Here is a 15327-nt window from a genome sequence, read left to right on the forward strand (position 1 = left end):
CTACACACCCCTACCCAGTGGCATACTTGGTTTGACGTTTTTGTTACTGGCGACAGGGAGCTTGCTCCAGGAAACTTTAACCCCCTTCCTGTTGCAGCTGAGCAGCTGACATGTACAGTGAGTGGGAAAATAGAGCTAACATTAGCCTGAAGGAGCCTCTGCTGGAGGAAGGACATTAAAGTGGTCTGGCACAACTCCAGAGCATATCTAGAGGGACTCTCCTATCACATGTGTTTGTTTGGGTGCAGTCTTTAATACAGTGTGCCCTGCGACAGGAGGATGGCAGCCAATCGAGCTACCCCGAGAAGCCAGCAGGCCTCATTAATATTGATGCTGTTTTTGCTTCTCTTGGGATAACCTCTGCTTACGGAGTTTTATAGTCAGGAGGGAAATGTGGACTGCTAACACTCTCTAATAATGTTACATAGATATATTATATCTGCCTGGAACAACCATGCAACAAAGCAAGTTGCCCACAATTTTGTCCGAAACAAAATCTGGCTTTGTTGTTCAGGCTGAATGGACTGTGACTCACTGCACTTCATCAGTTCCTACTTTTGTTGTTCATTCCGAGGACCATGGAGCCATAAACTACATCAAATAAAGAGGAGTTTTTCATTCTTGGAGAAGTCAAAATCCACAGAACTAGTTGAAAACAGATGCCGTGTGTCAGTAACATCCTGCAGACTAGTATCACACAGTATACTGTATGCACATCTTCTTAGTTTTAACAAAGTTTACAAAGTTTTTACATTTGATATAGACATAAGTCAATGTGTTAAAGCAACTTTTTACTATCATGGAATGAGAAAAGATTTGAGTAAACTCATGTCAAAACTGTGACTTTGGAATACCACTGCTAATTGAATCTAACAAATTATGCAAAATGTTATCTCAAAGATTAAATATGTAACTTTTGGTCATACAAACCACTTTGCTAACACTGTCTAACCACTGTCCACACAATTAGTGCTGTGCTGTGAGCAGGTCCTTCATTTCATTCTGCATGATGATGGTGTTTCCAAGAGATACTAAAATAGATAATTATATAAAGAGCAAAACAAGTATGGTATCAAGAGATGAAGTGGAAAATAATATGTAAAAATAATAATGCATCCCAAGTTGCTTTGCAGGGCCATTACGACAAAAACAATCATGTCGTGACATTGTGACATGACGTGCACATACAGTGAAATTTCTTTCTTTCCCATACTTTGGACTTGCTGACCTGCTAAACTTCTTCCAAACAACTTGATGCACATACTGTATTTCTGTACTCTTCCCTGTTGTTTAGCCCAATAGTGTGAAAGTGTGAGAACTAGACTGGTAAGCCCCAGGCTAGCTGAACTCAGGTTTCCTGTTTTCCTCACTAAAGCTAATATCCTATTAACTGTGTCAGCTAGCAGGCATTGCTGGGCACCTGGCAGGTTCTGTTGCTGTAATCCCTGGGATTTAGAGGTCTGCACTGTCGTAGTAGTTAGCTGCTCTCAAACTGCAACTGAGTAAAAAGTAGACCGTGTGCACATGCTGCTCACCCAGCAAATGCTTCTTAAAGGAAAACCTAATCCTTAAGGAGTTGGTAACACACTGTACCTTGAATTCATCCGCCCAGTTTGTTGATTGATGGTATACTTTTGTGTGCAGTGCAGAAAACCATTGTCAAACTCACTGTTGTAAAGGGTGAGAAGTGATGTGGCCACATGTAGATGTGTGGTGTGATGTTCTGTTGAGGAAATTATAATACAGCTGCAGTGCGGCTTAGTAACTGATTAAGTCCATTGCTTATATAAGAAAACACAAGGATATGAATCAGAGCAGCCTGCTATGACCAAATGAATGCAACTGGATTTTGTAATGACTTTGACACATGGCTGATACCTAACTCACTTAGCAAGGTCTGTATCCATGGCCATACTGCCCTGGCATATTGGATCCCTAGTATATGCATAGATCTTGAAAAAGTCTTTCCCACATTGAGCCATCAACCAACCCCTGATGTAATTTATCACTGACGTAATTAACACAGCAGCGTCTGTTGAGTGGAAATCATCAGGCTTTGTTTGGGGAAACACTGGGTGAACATAGCCTAAGAAAGCTTTGGAAAATAAACAAGTAACACTGGTAGATAGGGCTGCAACTAACGACTATTTTAAATAATCGACTAGTCACCGACTATTGAAACGATTAGTCGACTAATCGGATAGTTTTTCTTAAATTTAGCATGAAGTTGATTTAAATATGTGGCAAATGATAATAAACACAAGAAAGATGGGTACAATGAAAAATACATCTTTTATTGAACATACTGCGGATTCGTACAAAAATTAAATAAAAATGTCCTGTCTAAAACCAATTAGGCACAGTGCTCAGTCAGTAGAGACATAAATCCATAAATAAATAAACCTCTGTCTTTTTTTGTCTGTTTTTAGGGACAGGCAAATAAATAATAAATAATAAATTAAAATCAAGTAAACTTTTTTTTTCCTGTAAACCAAGAACAGGCTCATTAGCAGCAGTAGAACAGTAAATAAAACAAATATTATGTGCATTTCGTGAAGTACATTCAGTGGTCAACTGCACAGTCTGTTGCAAAAGAACTTAACAATTCTTTCTCAACAGTCTGAAATCTAACGGTTTTAACAACTGACGTTTGTAGATACACGGCTGAAAATAAGCATTCAGAGTTGTCCATATTCAAGTTATAAACATGGACTGTGTGATATAACCTGGACACAAACCTGTCATGGTGGACAGACCAGGTTTAAAATCAACATGAGGCTCAGGCTATGTCGTTCAGTTTATTCATACTAAGAAAAGTCAGCATATCAACATGGTCTCGTGTGAGACATGTTCTCTTCTGGGAGCGGATAAAAACCGTATTGGCTTGAATGTTACTTGAATCTTACCGAGGCGAGTCAGACTCCGTTTCGTTCAACTGCCCGACGTGCTTTCTCTTTAAATGTTCGTGCATCACCGAGGTACTGCCATGATACGCAAGGTCTGCTTTGCAAACCTTGCAAGTAGTCTTTTTATTCGCCGTATCCAGGCTAAAATGCTCCCAAACTTTAGAAGTTTTGGTACGCGTACCTGTTGACACCGCCATTTCCGTATGTTACCGCTCAGAGACAGAGACGCTATTGCGCATGAGCGACTCTCGGCAGAGATTATAATCAAGTGAGATGCCTCTCTCTGTTGTAAAAACGCGTCTGGCGACAATAGTCGACAATGGAATTCATTGTCGACTATTTCTATTATCGATTTTTGTCGACAACGTCGACTAATCGTTGCAGCCCTACTGGTAGAGCAGGTGCAAACCCACGAGCGAGGTAAAATCCTACTGATTCAAGTGTAACTATGCTTGCATGTGTCTGTAAGTAGATAACCCTCTGTGCAACATCTTAAATAATAACTTAAATATCTGCTGGTTCTATAGGGGTTAAAAATGCGAAGCACGTCTCTGTTGTCCCTTCATGAGGAGGTCACTAGTTTCCCTTGGCTCTGTCTCTCCACTTTACAGCCAGGGACAGATGAGGCTGGGTTGATTTTTGCCGGGCGTACCCCTCTGTTTGTGAAAGGAAGTGAGGTTTGAAGGTCAGAGCATGTTGGCGTGGATGCATAATGGGCGCCATGCATGTAAGGCCACTATGCAGCTGCTTAGCGTGCAGTGACAACAGGCTGGATGGTGATGGTGTTTTATTTATTTTTTTCAATATTTTTTTCCCCCACAAGTTGCTTTTCCTGACTCATCCCAAAACACAGAAACTTTTAGCATGGTGCTACAAGATAACAGGGTCTGGCTGTTTCACAGAAAGATAGGCCTGCTGCGTAGGGAGCTGTGTATCTAACAGATTAGTCTGTCATGTTGATGTTTGGTGTTCCATGAAGTATAATCATCAGGACTGTATCAAGTTCAGTGCCACTAGGGCTCAACAGAGCATAGGAATAGGTTTAATGATGAACTGTTTTTTTTTTTGAAAGATACACCTACTAACCTAAAGTATAACACAGACTCATACTATTGAATCCAGGTTTTAACTCAGGTAAATAAAACGCCTGTTTTTCCACCTTTTCCAATGGTTCCTTCTTATGCTTGGATGGGTAGATAGAAAGATGACAAGCAAATGACTTTCTGACACCAAATTAAGGTAGTTTTTATTTCTAGTTCCTGTCAGCTTTGTTGACACAGTTTGCATGCTGCATTTTATATTATTGCAGATCAGTAGAAATATGTCCGCCCTTATTTCCTTGTCAGAAATCTCAGTGTGTTCAGTCTTAAACATGTTTTTCTGAAAATCTGCATTCACCAGCTGACCTTTGGCTGGCTGGATTGCTTATAGAAAGAGATGTAAGGCCAAATCCCCTTGATCTTGACAATGTAAAATATTATATTCGTAATCAACTGAAAAGGCCAAAGGGAGAAGGGCAAGTCACATAATGCTTGGGGTATTGAATGAAAGTATTGTGACTCCTACTATGTGGAGCTCAACAGACGCTGCAGTGTTTTCCAACAATGGCTTGTTGCAGGAATTTGTCTCTGCAGCTGTGTTCTGCTAAACCAGACACTGCCAGAGATTCTTTTCTGAGACACTGTCTGTGAGGTATGGTGTTAGTAATCGTCTAGAAATGTACAACCATAAACCACGGCTCTTTACCAATCTGTAATATAATATTACCACCAAGTTTGAGAAATGTGGCTGCATGTGATCCTATTCTAATCAGAGCAGGACAATAACAATTTTTATATATTACTACAAGGGTTGACACATCCCAAAATACTATGGATGTCACAGTTTATTGCTTTGTTTATTTTGGGGTGTAACAGTAAAAAGTTGAAATGAAGCTCATCCTTTCTCTTTGACATGATATTTACCCTCTTTTCTGTGTCTCTGCCCTTTCCTCCCTCAGGAAATGACCTAGAGGCCTTACAGATACATTTGTGCTTTTGTCGCTCTAATCTGCATCCGCGGAGAACAGCAAGATCTGGAAGCACACTTGTTTCCGCGGTGAGTAATATCTACCTCAGCCAGCAGACGGGGAGAAACCAGGAAGCTGCTGGAGACTTCAGACAGGCAGACAGAGCTATCAGCTGGCCACTTGCTCACTGCCTGCAGAGTCCTGCTTTGTGAAGAGGATTTGAGACGGACTGGATCTGTCTGCCCTTTGCCTCCCACAGCTCCTCTGCCAGCCAGTGCAAAAGAAGAGCCCAAACCACATCCTCTGATTCCAGCATTTACTTACTTGTTTTTGTTTTATTACTGTCATTTTTCCTCTGTTGACCAGTGTCTCACTTTCCTTGCATTTCATTCTTCCTCTCAGCTTTTAAAAGGATTTTCTACTTTTATTAGTGCAGGCTGGCATAGATTTATATATGTACATACATATGTGTATATACTCTATATACTGTATGAAGAAGGATTTTTTCCCCATTCTGAAGGAAAGTTAATGCACTTTAAAACTTGGCTGTAGTATCACTTTAAGTAATTATGGAGTGTTTTTGACTTTCCCACCCCTATTATGATAATTTTGTTTGCAGCTGGAAACTGGAGAATCTGAAGGTGTGTCTGTGCTGTTTTTTAAGCTGGGCTAGACTGATCTGCAGCAGGGCTGCATGTTAGCATTTCACTCAGCCTGCTAGACTTTTTGATCACCCTCCGACCTCACCCAAGTCTGTGCTGCCTCTCTTTATGGCACACTGAGATGAGCCTCTGGCAGGTGAAATCCTTGAGCTGTCTTTTAACCTAACTTGAACAGTTTCAGGACCGTTGGGTTTGGCGTTTTTGTAAAGAGGACAAGAGCACTTTGCGGGGAAAAAAACAAAAAACAGCAGCTTCCGGTGCTGTCGCACCACTTATGTATTGTTGTAGTGTGCAGGAAAGTAAAATGGACTATAAGCGTCGCTTTTTGCTCGGCGGGTCCAAGCAGAAAGTACAACAGCACCAGCAGTACCAGATGCCTGAGCTGAGCCGGACCCTGAGCGCCTCCCTGGCCTCCTCTTGCTCGGCCTCTTCGCCCATGGGCAGCGGGGTGGGCATACCTGGCACCTGCCACCCACCTCCTTCTGGCACCACTACCGCGGTTGCAGACATCCAACAAGGCATTTCAAAATATTTGGATGCCCTCAATGTGTTCTGCAGGGCCAGCGCCTTCCTCACAGACCTGTTCAGCAGTGTGTTCAGGAACTCTCACTATTCCAAAGCAGCTATGCAACTGAAGGACGTGCAGGAACACGTCATGGAGGCGGCCAGCAGGCTGACTGCAGCAATAAAGCCTGAGATCGCCAAGATGCTGATGGAGCTGAGCGCCGGGGCCGCCAACTTCAAAGACCAGAACGACTTCAGCCTGCAGGATGTTGAGGTTTGTGCTCGCACACCATCTCTCAATAACAAATAACCTGAACTTCTATATATACTGGAGTATATAAGCAAGTTTCAGTTTTTATACACTCTCTCTCACGCGCACACAAAACTGATTAGATTTCATTGTGATCGTACCTTATATGATAGATGACAAATACATGTGGCAAACTTGATTGAATATGTAACGTTGTATTGATTCAAGTAAAATGACATTGTCTCTTGCCTTCACCAAACAAAAAACTCACTGACATTTGAGTCCACTGTTTGCTCTCCTGGAAAGAATTAGTTAAGCTCACAACCTGAGGTGCTACAGTTAAACACCAGATAAGGTGCCTTATTCATTTACTCATGACTCGTCTTCTAGCGGTAGTGCTGAGATGCTTAGCTGCACTCTGTGAGAAGGCTGCCTCCATGAATCAGTGTTTCCTGGCTCAAATATGCTTCTCACGCCCAGTGTTAAGCTGGTGTCAGGATCTAAGGGTGAGGTGTGAAAAACACTGAGGATGTGAGAAGAAAAGTCATCTTTTGTCACTTTGAATACCACGCCATCTTTCCATAGCTCTGAATTTGCTGATTTGTAGAATGCAAAACATTGTAGCTGAGGTGTTTCATAGAGGATTTGGAGACTGCTGCACTAAATAACCAAGGGGCTCAGCTGTGATAGGGGAATCATTTTCTCCCTCCATATCTCTCTCTCTCCTTTACACTGTCTTTTGTCACACCTGATTAATCAAGAGAGTTTAAGCTTTCCCTAAACATCACACCACAGAGGGAGAAACACGCACGCACGCACGCGCGCGCGCGCACACACACACACACACACACACACACACACACACACACACACACACACACACACACACGTCTATTAATTACAGAGTGGTTCATCTGTGGTTGTTGCTGTTCACACAAGAATCGGGTCTGCATCTGCACTATGTCACATATTGTATAAATATATTTGCTGAACAGAGTTGAGGAATTTATGAAAGTGGAAAGAAAAGAATGTGAACATTATTGAGAGCAGCAGACCTTGTTGCTGAGAGAACTAGAAGCCACTAGCAATAACATTATACAGTGCAGTAATCCTATAGTTATGACAAAAAACCTCTGCTTATCTTTTTCTGCTATAACCCATTTCCCAAAAGTTGGGTTGTAAAATGCAAATAGAAACAATGTGATGATTTTCAAAACACTTAAAGCCCATATTTTATTGAAAATAGCACAAAGACAACATTAAGGGGTCTTTACAAATGTGCAGGTGACCCATGCCATGTGCACTGATGCCCCCCCAATACCATTATGGATGCTGGCTTTTGAACTGTGAGCTGATAACAAGCTGGATGGTCTCTTTCCTCTTTAGCCAGGAGGATGCGGTGTCCGTGATTTCCAAAAAGAATTTTACATTTTGACTCATCAGACCACAGGACAGTTTTCCACTTCCTCGGTCCATCCTAAATGTGCTCGGGACCAGAGAAGGTGGCAGTATTTCTGGATCTGGTTTATATTCAGTTTCTTCTTTGCTTGGTAGGGTTTCAGCTTGCATTTGTGGATGCAGTGATGAACCGTGTTCACAGATGATGGTTTTTGGAAGTGTTCATGAGCCCATGCAGTGATGTCCACTACAGATATGTGTCTGTTTTTGGGTGCAGTGCCGTCTGAGGGCCCAAAGATCCCAGACATCAAATATTGGCTTTCAGCCTTGTCCCATGCGGACAGAGATTTATTCTGATTCTCTGAATCTTTTAATGACATTATGTACTATAGAGACTGAAATCAAATTATTTTCAGTTTTAAGCTGAGAAACATTATCCTAAAATTGTTGCTGCATTTGCCAGCACAGTCTGTCACAGAGTCTTTACTTCAGAAAGACTCAGCCTCTCTGGGAGGCTCTTTTTAGACCCAATCATGTTACTAACCTGTTGCCAGTTAACATCATTCATTGTGAGAAACCAGCTGTTTTATTTTAGCTTTTCACAACTTTTCAAGGCTTCTGTTGCCACTGTGCCAACTTTTTTTAAAATGTTTTGCTTGCATCAAATTTTGCTATGTTGTCTTTTTGCCATTTCTAATTGAATGTGGGGTTTAAATGTTTTGCAAAATGCATCACATTCTCTTTCTATTTGTATTTTACACAGCATCCCAACTTTTTTGGAAACGGCGTTGTAAATCTAGGCTGTGTCAGACTCACTTTAAACCCAGGTCAGGAGGTTAATGAAACCAGGTTTGATAAAGCATGTTGACCCTGTCAGACCTCAAACATGGGTTCATTTGAGGTTACAGCATCAGTCTGAAAAAGATCTGGAAACAATTATTCAAAAATGAGCAGATTTAACAGTAATGATCTTGAATTGCCAATTGTCAGGGAAAATTTCAATTATAGTAGTTCTCACACAGTTGTTCTGTTACTTTGCTTCCTGAGTAGACAGTCTCTCATGTGTTGCCATCAGTATCACGTAGCTGTATTTTCAGCAGGACACCACACCCACACCTCCCCCAGTCTAAACCCCATCTTACCTTATGATTACTGCATCTGCTTATTTATCCTCCATTTAATACACAGTTGTGAGCTTGTGGAACTCCCCGTGTGGCTGTACACGGGCTACCCCACAGATTAGGTGAAGACGCCCTTAACTGTTGTCTCGTGCCAGCAAATAGAGGCTTACAGTTAATTGAGTATATTCCCATTGAGACTTGAGTCCAGTGGTTACTGGCATTTTATTCAGTAATAATAACGTTTGAAGAAAAAAAGACAGATATTATTGGCAGATGAATATTAGAGGAAGCCCAAGTCTGTGAAAGTTCAGACCTTCATTAATAACATATGAAAGAAGAAAAGTCCAAAAAGCAAAGAACAAAATAAAGAACAAAAAGCGAATATATGTGGCATTTACAAGATGTGATGATGACAAAACAAACCAAATCCCCAATGGGTCCATACTCACACACTTTCCATGGTGAGTATACAAAATACTCAAGGGCACCATCCACAAAGAAAGCTGCCATCCTGCCTCAAGGTTGTTTGCTTGCTTGTATTCAGACAGAATTCCTCTTTGCTTTACCTGCATTCCTTTATTTCACCTGTCAGTCTTTAAGTTTGCCGCTTTGTACTAATTTAAGAATGCATTTAAGGTTTTGGACAAAGAGATATTCCCAGTATATCTGATTCTGTGGCACCTGTGACAAATCTGTAGCAATGTGCCACAGGTGGCTCTGTTAGTTAAAACTCTACAATATGAAACAAAGATAAGAGGTTATTCCTCTTTCCATAATCTTTCAGCATGTATCAGTGAATGGGCACATGGCTGCAGCTAAGACACTGGAGGAGTTGCAGGACCTCAGTGGATGTGGCTGAGCCCAAAACAGGAAACACTTTTGCACCGCAGTCAGTAAATCTGACTCTCTGTGGTCTTGGTTATGCACATATGAATATTAGAGGAAGCCCAAGTCTGTGAAAGTTTAGACCGCATGGCTTGGCACTCAAACATGCTGTCTGGCCCTGGGCATAAAGGGTACGTTTGTTAAAGCAGAGAAGGAAACACTTTTATGCTTTACTTTACAATGGCTGTATTGGAGCATGTTCGTTGTATTAACCTCTGCGAAAACACGGCACATGTACAATAATGTTGTTTTGGGAGAGTGAAGTTTGATGTCACTCAGTAACGAAATGTAGTGGGGTCATATGGCCCAGTAAGTGGACTCTTAAACCCAAAAGGCATTTGTATTCATATAAAAAAACACAGTCACAAAAGAAGTGCTGGACAGAGGGCATGTATGTGTATAAACCATAAAAATTGAAAAATATCAGTTGAAGCTGGCGATGATCAAATCATCAAAGTGTTGTTCACGTGCACCGATAATTGATCTTAATTCGTACTGAATCAATCTGCAAGAAGCTTTATGATTTAGTCATGAGTCATCTGTGGGATAGGTTTGTGTTCATTCTTGAAGAGCATTGATTTTGACTTAATATCTGCTCTAACACCTGCAGTGTTTTGACAGAAGAAAGTAGCATGTATGCAGATGAAATTTGTTTAGGCCTAGCTTGTGATAATCGCTGCTAATTCAGCAGGTCCCTTACGACATGATGTATTTTTGACTGCAAAGGACTTTCCTTTGTCTGAATGAGTCAGGAATGCTGTTTGGCAGCTGGATGTATTATGAGGTCTTCAGAACGAACCAAATCCATTTCTGAGTTTGGGGAGTTGTGGTATGTGAAGCTTTTCCCCCAGTGTTCCCTAGCTCACGTCTCCTTTTCCTCTTTCTCTCTTTTGCTGCCGCACCCCCCCCCGTTTTTTTTTTTTTTTTTTAACCAAGAGCCCCCAAAATTTTAGGTCAGTGCAGTCTGCAAAACAAACCACTTTTTTTCCAAATCCAAGCCCGGCTCCTTGGCTGCTCAGAGTCACTCCACTGCCAAATATGCATGAAAATGTCACGGTTTGTTTAGAGGCCATTTTCCGAGCTTGTAAGTTAAAACCACAGAGTGAGGACCAGAGGCAGACAGAGAGGTCCCCACGACCAGAAAGACCTTCATCCTGTTCTGTTCAGACAACTGCATAGACTCTCCCAGCCAACTCCAGTGCACACTGGAAAAACAACCCTTTGGTCTTTTTTTAGTACAGTTGCTTGTTTGTTGATGTAATGTGGTCATATCATATGAGAGATTCATATAATCGGAGTGAGACATGTGATGTATTCATTGTAAGACTTATATTCATTGGCTGTGTTGACTTATATATATGTATATGTATATATGTTGGAGTGATACGAAATTAGAGAAAAAGCTGCGTGAGAAGAGGCTAATATTTTGAGCAGAGCTCAGACGGTGAAGGACACCATATAACACACAATTTAAGCTTACGAGGCTTCAACCTCATGAACTTTTGTATGGCTGCCAGGATGACATGAGGCAAAAGGGAGCACATAAATGTGTGTACCAAAAGTGCAAAGCTGAGATAGTTTTAGTTGCAGGAGGTCTGAAGTAAGACTAAACATATGCAGGATTTGTAATGAGAGAGCTGCTGCTTACAGGCCAGTGGAACAACATTTCTGGGCATGCTTCTTTTTTCAGTTCAGACCAGAACAGGCACTCAGGGTTAGTTTTTGTCAACTAGCAGGGCTATGAAGCAGTGTTTTGATTTTCAGTTTGGCTTGTATTGTACATACGCATGCTAGTGATATGATACACGTTCCTGATGATGGTTTCATGCTATTTCACCAATAAATAGCAGGTGGCAGAAACATGCCCTCAAAGGCACATGAAGAAGACTGCAAGCTAGCAAATACGGATGTAAACAGTGCAGTAATTAACACGCTAAAAAAACAGCTGGCTTTGGCAAATGTTTGACAAAGAAAGGATATGCGTGTTTGTTAGACCTCAAGGAAACACGCAGTGTGTTTTGGTGAGGAACAATGAATGTCAACATAACTTTTGTTTGTTGATAAAAATACTCCACAGGGCGCCTTTTGAATATCTGTTTTAGCCCAATCATGATGTCCTTTAAAGCAGAGCCCCACTTAAACCAAGCAAAGACATTTCATATCTAATTTTTTTACACTTAAAGCTCAAAGCTACTCAGCTAATCATGTTTGGAAGGACTTCCTAAGTTCCACAGTAAGTCAGTTTCAGTTTGTAGAGTACCAACAGATCTAAGTGACCAGTTCCAAGAAATTCGGGCGTCAAGACATTTATGACGTTCCAGTTTCCCTGGAATGATTGTGTAAAAGGGGAGACTCAGAAGAAGAAATGAAAATGAGAGGTGGTGAGCCAGTGAAAGACAAAGACTTATCGTTGACATTACCGAACCAGTGCAGGCTGTTTGGATAGCCATGCAACCTGATATAACCATCTAGTTATGATAACAGCCTCACACTCCCTTTCCCTAGAAGAGGTCTAGATCACTCGATTCAGTGCACTTACAATACAGGTGTTCTCAGAAAATGGAAGTATAAATGTTGATTTGATTCATGATACGCCTTGTTTGGGCTTAAGAGGGGCCCACCGTCAGCTTGGCTCTGCTGGACTGTTATTTCTCATATTTTCCATGACTGCACAGCCAATCACATGTGTTATCCATTATCTAGTGCTGTAGCCATGGCCTCCTTTTTTTTTCCTCACTTGGTTATTGTAGAGGACTCTGTAACACTTGGAGTTGCATTTTATCTCACTGTCAGCCTGTGTTCATGCTATTTTTTGCTCTTCAAACATACGCTGCAGTTTGCGTTGTTTGATATCAGTTTGCTTTATTTGGCTGTATGTATTGTGTCCAAGCCTCACGATCAGGCCATATGTGTCGTCTGTTACGCGTTTGTCTACTTTTTATACACACTGAATACTGTTGGCTGATTGGACTCTGATTAGTTGCTCAACGTCAGCAGCGGGTTTAGGAATTTCAAATCTTGTGCATGCTGGATCTGGGCCTGAGTTTAACAAACCTCCCAGAGTAAGCTCAGAGTAGGTGGACGGATGGCCAGTATATCTGTCAGATTTTATGCAGTGGTCTGAGTTAAAGAACCCAAACTGGTATTTTACAGCTGCTGTTCTTATTATCCTCCTAGTGACACAGCTCTGGTGATGGTAATGTCTGTCTCTCCATGTGTCTGTCTGTCAGGCCACCACTGTGGTCCATTTTTTGGGTCCATACAGAGTTATGGGTAGCCATTATGGTGGGTTTTGGTCGGATTAGTTGACAGCAGTCAAGCAGGCACTCCACTGGAGTTGGTCCCTGGGTCATGCACAGTGGCTGCCCACTGCTCCTAACCCACAGATTCCACTTCACATGGCCACCGGAGTTGATTACAGCCATTCTAGGCAATACTTGTAATTCCAGTGCATTTTACAGGCAACCCAGAAGTGTCTCTCAGCTCTGCCTAGTCTATTTTTGGCAGATGACGTATCAAACTAACTTCATGTCTTTATTGTAAGTAGTAGTAGAGGGATTGCCATGTAGTTTTGTACAGACTGTCATGTTCTCCAGAGGATACATTCTGTTGACTTTGGTAATCCTCTGACTTTTCCTTTAGTGCCACCAGCACAGTTTTGTTTTTTATTTAAATATCTTAACAACTATTGGATGGATTGTTGTGAAATTTGGTACAGACATCTGTGGTACCCAGAGAATTATTTGTGAAAACTTTTGATTCCCTGAACTTTCATCAAGTATCAGGTCAAAGTTTCAGTTTGTCCAGTATGAGGTTCAGAACTTGACATTTCCATCAGCCACAGCTATACATTGTGTTTAATATTAATTAACCAATGTTAGCATGCCAATGTGCAAAACTATTATAATAAACATTATACCTGCTAAACATCAGCATTCTAGCACTATCATCGAGCACCTTAGCATGCTGACGTTAACACAAGCTGAATGCCTCTTAGTCTTGATTCCTTTGAATCCAGCTCACAAATTTTAATATCATAATTGATGAAGATAAGGCACACGATAATTTGACCTCATCATCCATCACCAGTCAGGATAGTGACTCAGAATCACTGTCTTTTTTTCTGCCATCCTTTATATTGCTTTAATTTTTAATATTACGCACCGTATAAAAGTAGTTTCTTTGCATACACCTTCAAGGCACGTACAGTAGATGGTAATAGCACAGGAGCAAGCAGGTTTTTGTATGTAAACATGCTGTCAGGGACAAAGACATTGGCTTCCAATTGTGCAATGTGCTGGCTTTTGGCTGGGCTCTCTGACCTGCTCTCACTGGCAAGAGAAAAACTAACCTCATAATTCTACCTCAGCCTTGCTGCCATGTAGCTTTTATTTATCCACCGAGCACACTGACTTAGCAAACGGGTTTTTGAATGTTTTTAATCACATCAGAGATGTACAGTGTCGTGTCAATGATGTCATCAATGTTTTGCCACTCTCCCCCTAGTCTTGAGTACTTTGTTTTAGCGCACACACGCACACACGCACACACGCACACACGCACACACACACACACACACACACACACACACACACACACACACACACACACACACACACACACACACCTTGTTTGATAAAACATAGTGGATAGGTGGAATTTTGTATTGACACAGTTTGGTGTTGGTCTCCATGAAGTAGCTGCGTCTCATTTTTCCTGTCTGCTGTTAGGAAGCAGTAGAATATTTCTGTTTTTACAACTCAGCCTCCCCCTTGAGATATTTTCAGCAGGTACCTGAAAAAGAAAACCCTGTGACCATGGTGGACCCTGTGGTGTCCTGTTTCTCTTATTTTGCTAACTGGACAACAAACAGCCTCTAAGTCTGGACTATTCTCTCACCAGACAAACACACAAACAAACACACACTTTCAACTCAGTAGGTGTGGAGAGATGTGTCACCCTGAAATATTTGTCAAGTTTGGACATTGCAGCAGTGTTTTAATGAATGAGATTGAATATATTCTTCTGTTGTTTTTTCATTTTTTTCCTGAATTTGATCAGAAAATTAAAAAATATATATATGAAAAGACTAAAAATTGCTACTGAACTTGAGCAAATTACTGCTTAAGTGAGACAATGATGATAAAGCCTTTTGAACCACCAGTCCATGTCTTGGCAAGGACAGTGTTTCTCAAGTAGATTCATCTTTCCCCTGGGATGCTTCTGTTTTATCAATAGAGAAGTTGTGTTTCAACACTGATTAGCAATTCTGTACTTTTTATTAAGTATACAGATCTATGGCATTAAATGTTGCTTCCTTGGCTGCACTTTAAGTGTAAATCAACAAATGTTCTATGTCTCCCTTTCACAGACACACACACACACACACACACACACACACACACACACACACACACACACACACACACACACACACACACACACACACACACTCAAACCACAGAACAATCCATAGACCAGTTTCTTTTCTTGTCAAGCATATTATTCTCTTTCCTCAAAAGAAAGAAAGTTGGTTGAGGGTTAACTAGTCACTGAAGTATGTGGACATACATGTTAGTTTCCTACCATATTG

At 41.2% G+C, this 15327-nt stretch overlaps 1 protein-coding gene across 1 annotated transcript in view; it reads left to right on the forward strand.

The window, feature by feature from the left end:
• Positions 1 to 15327, forward strand: part of garre1 (granule associated Rac and RHOG effector 1) — a 34997-nt gene that overhangs the window by 7282 nt on the left and 12388 nt on the right. The window contains exon 2 of the mRNA XM_070959460.1: positions 4906 to 6354. Coding sequence (XP_070815561.1) covers positions 5851 to 6354 — 504 coding nt within the window. The 5' untranslated portion in view covers positions 4906 to 5850. The remainder of the gene's footprint in view (positions 1 to 4905; positions 6355 to 15327) is intronic.

The sequence above is a fragment of the Chaetodon trifascialis genome, chromosome 1 (genome assembly GCF_039877785.1).
Source record: "Chaetodon trifascialis isolate fChaTrf1 chromosome 1, fChaTrf1.hap1, whole genome shotgun sequence".
Taxonomy (NCBI): domain Eukaryota; kingdom Metazoa; phylum Chordata; class Actinopteri; order Chaetodontiformes; family Chaetodontidae; genus Chaetodon; species Chaetodon trifascialis.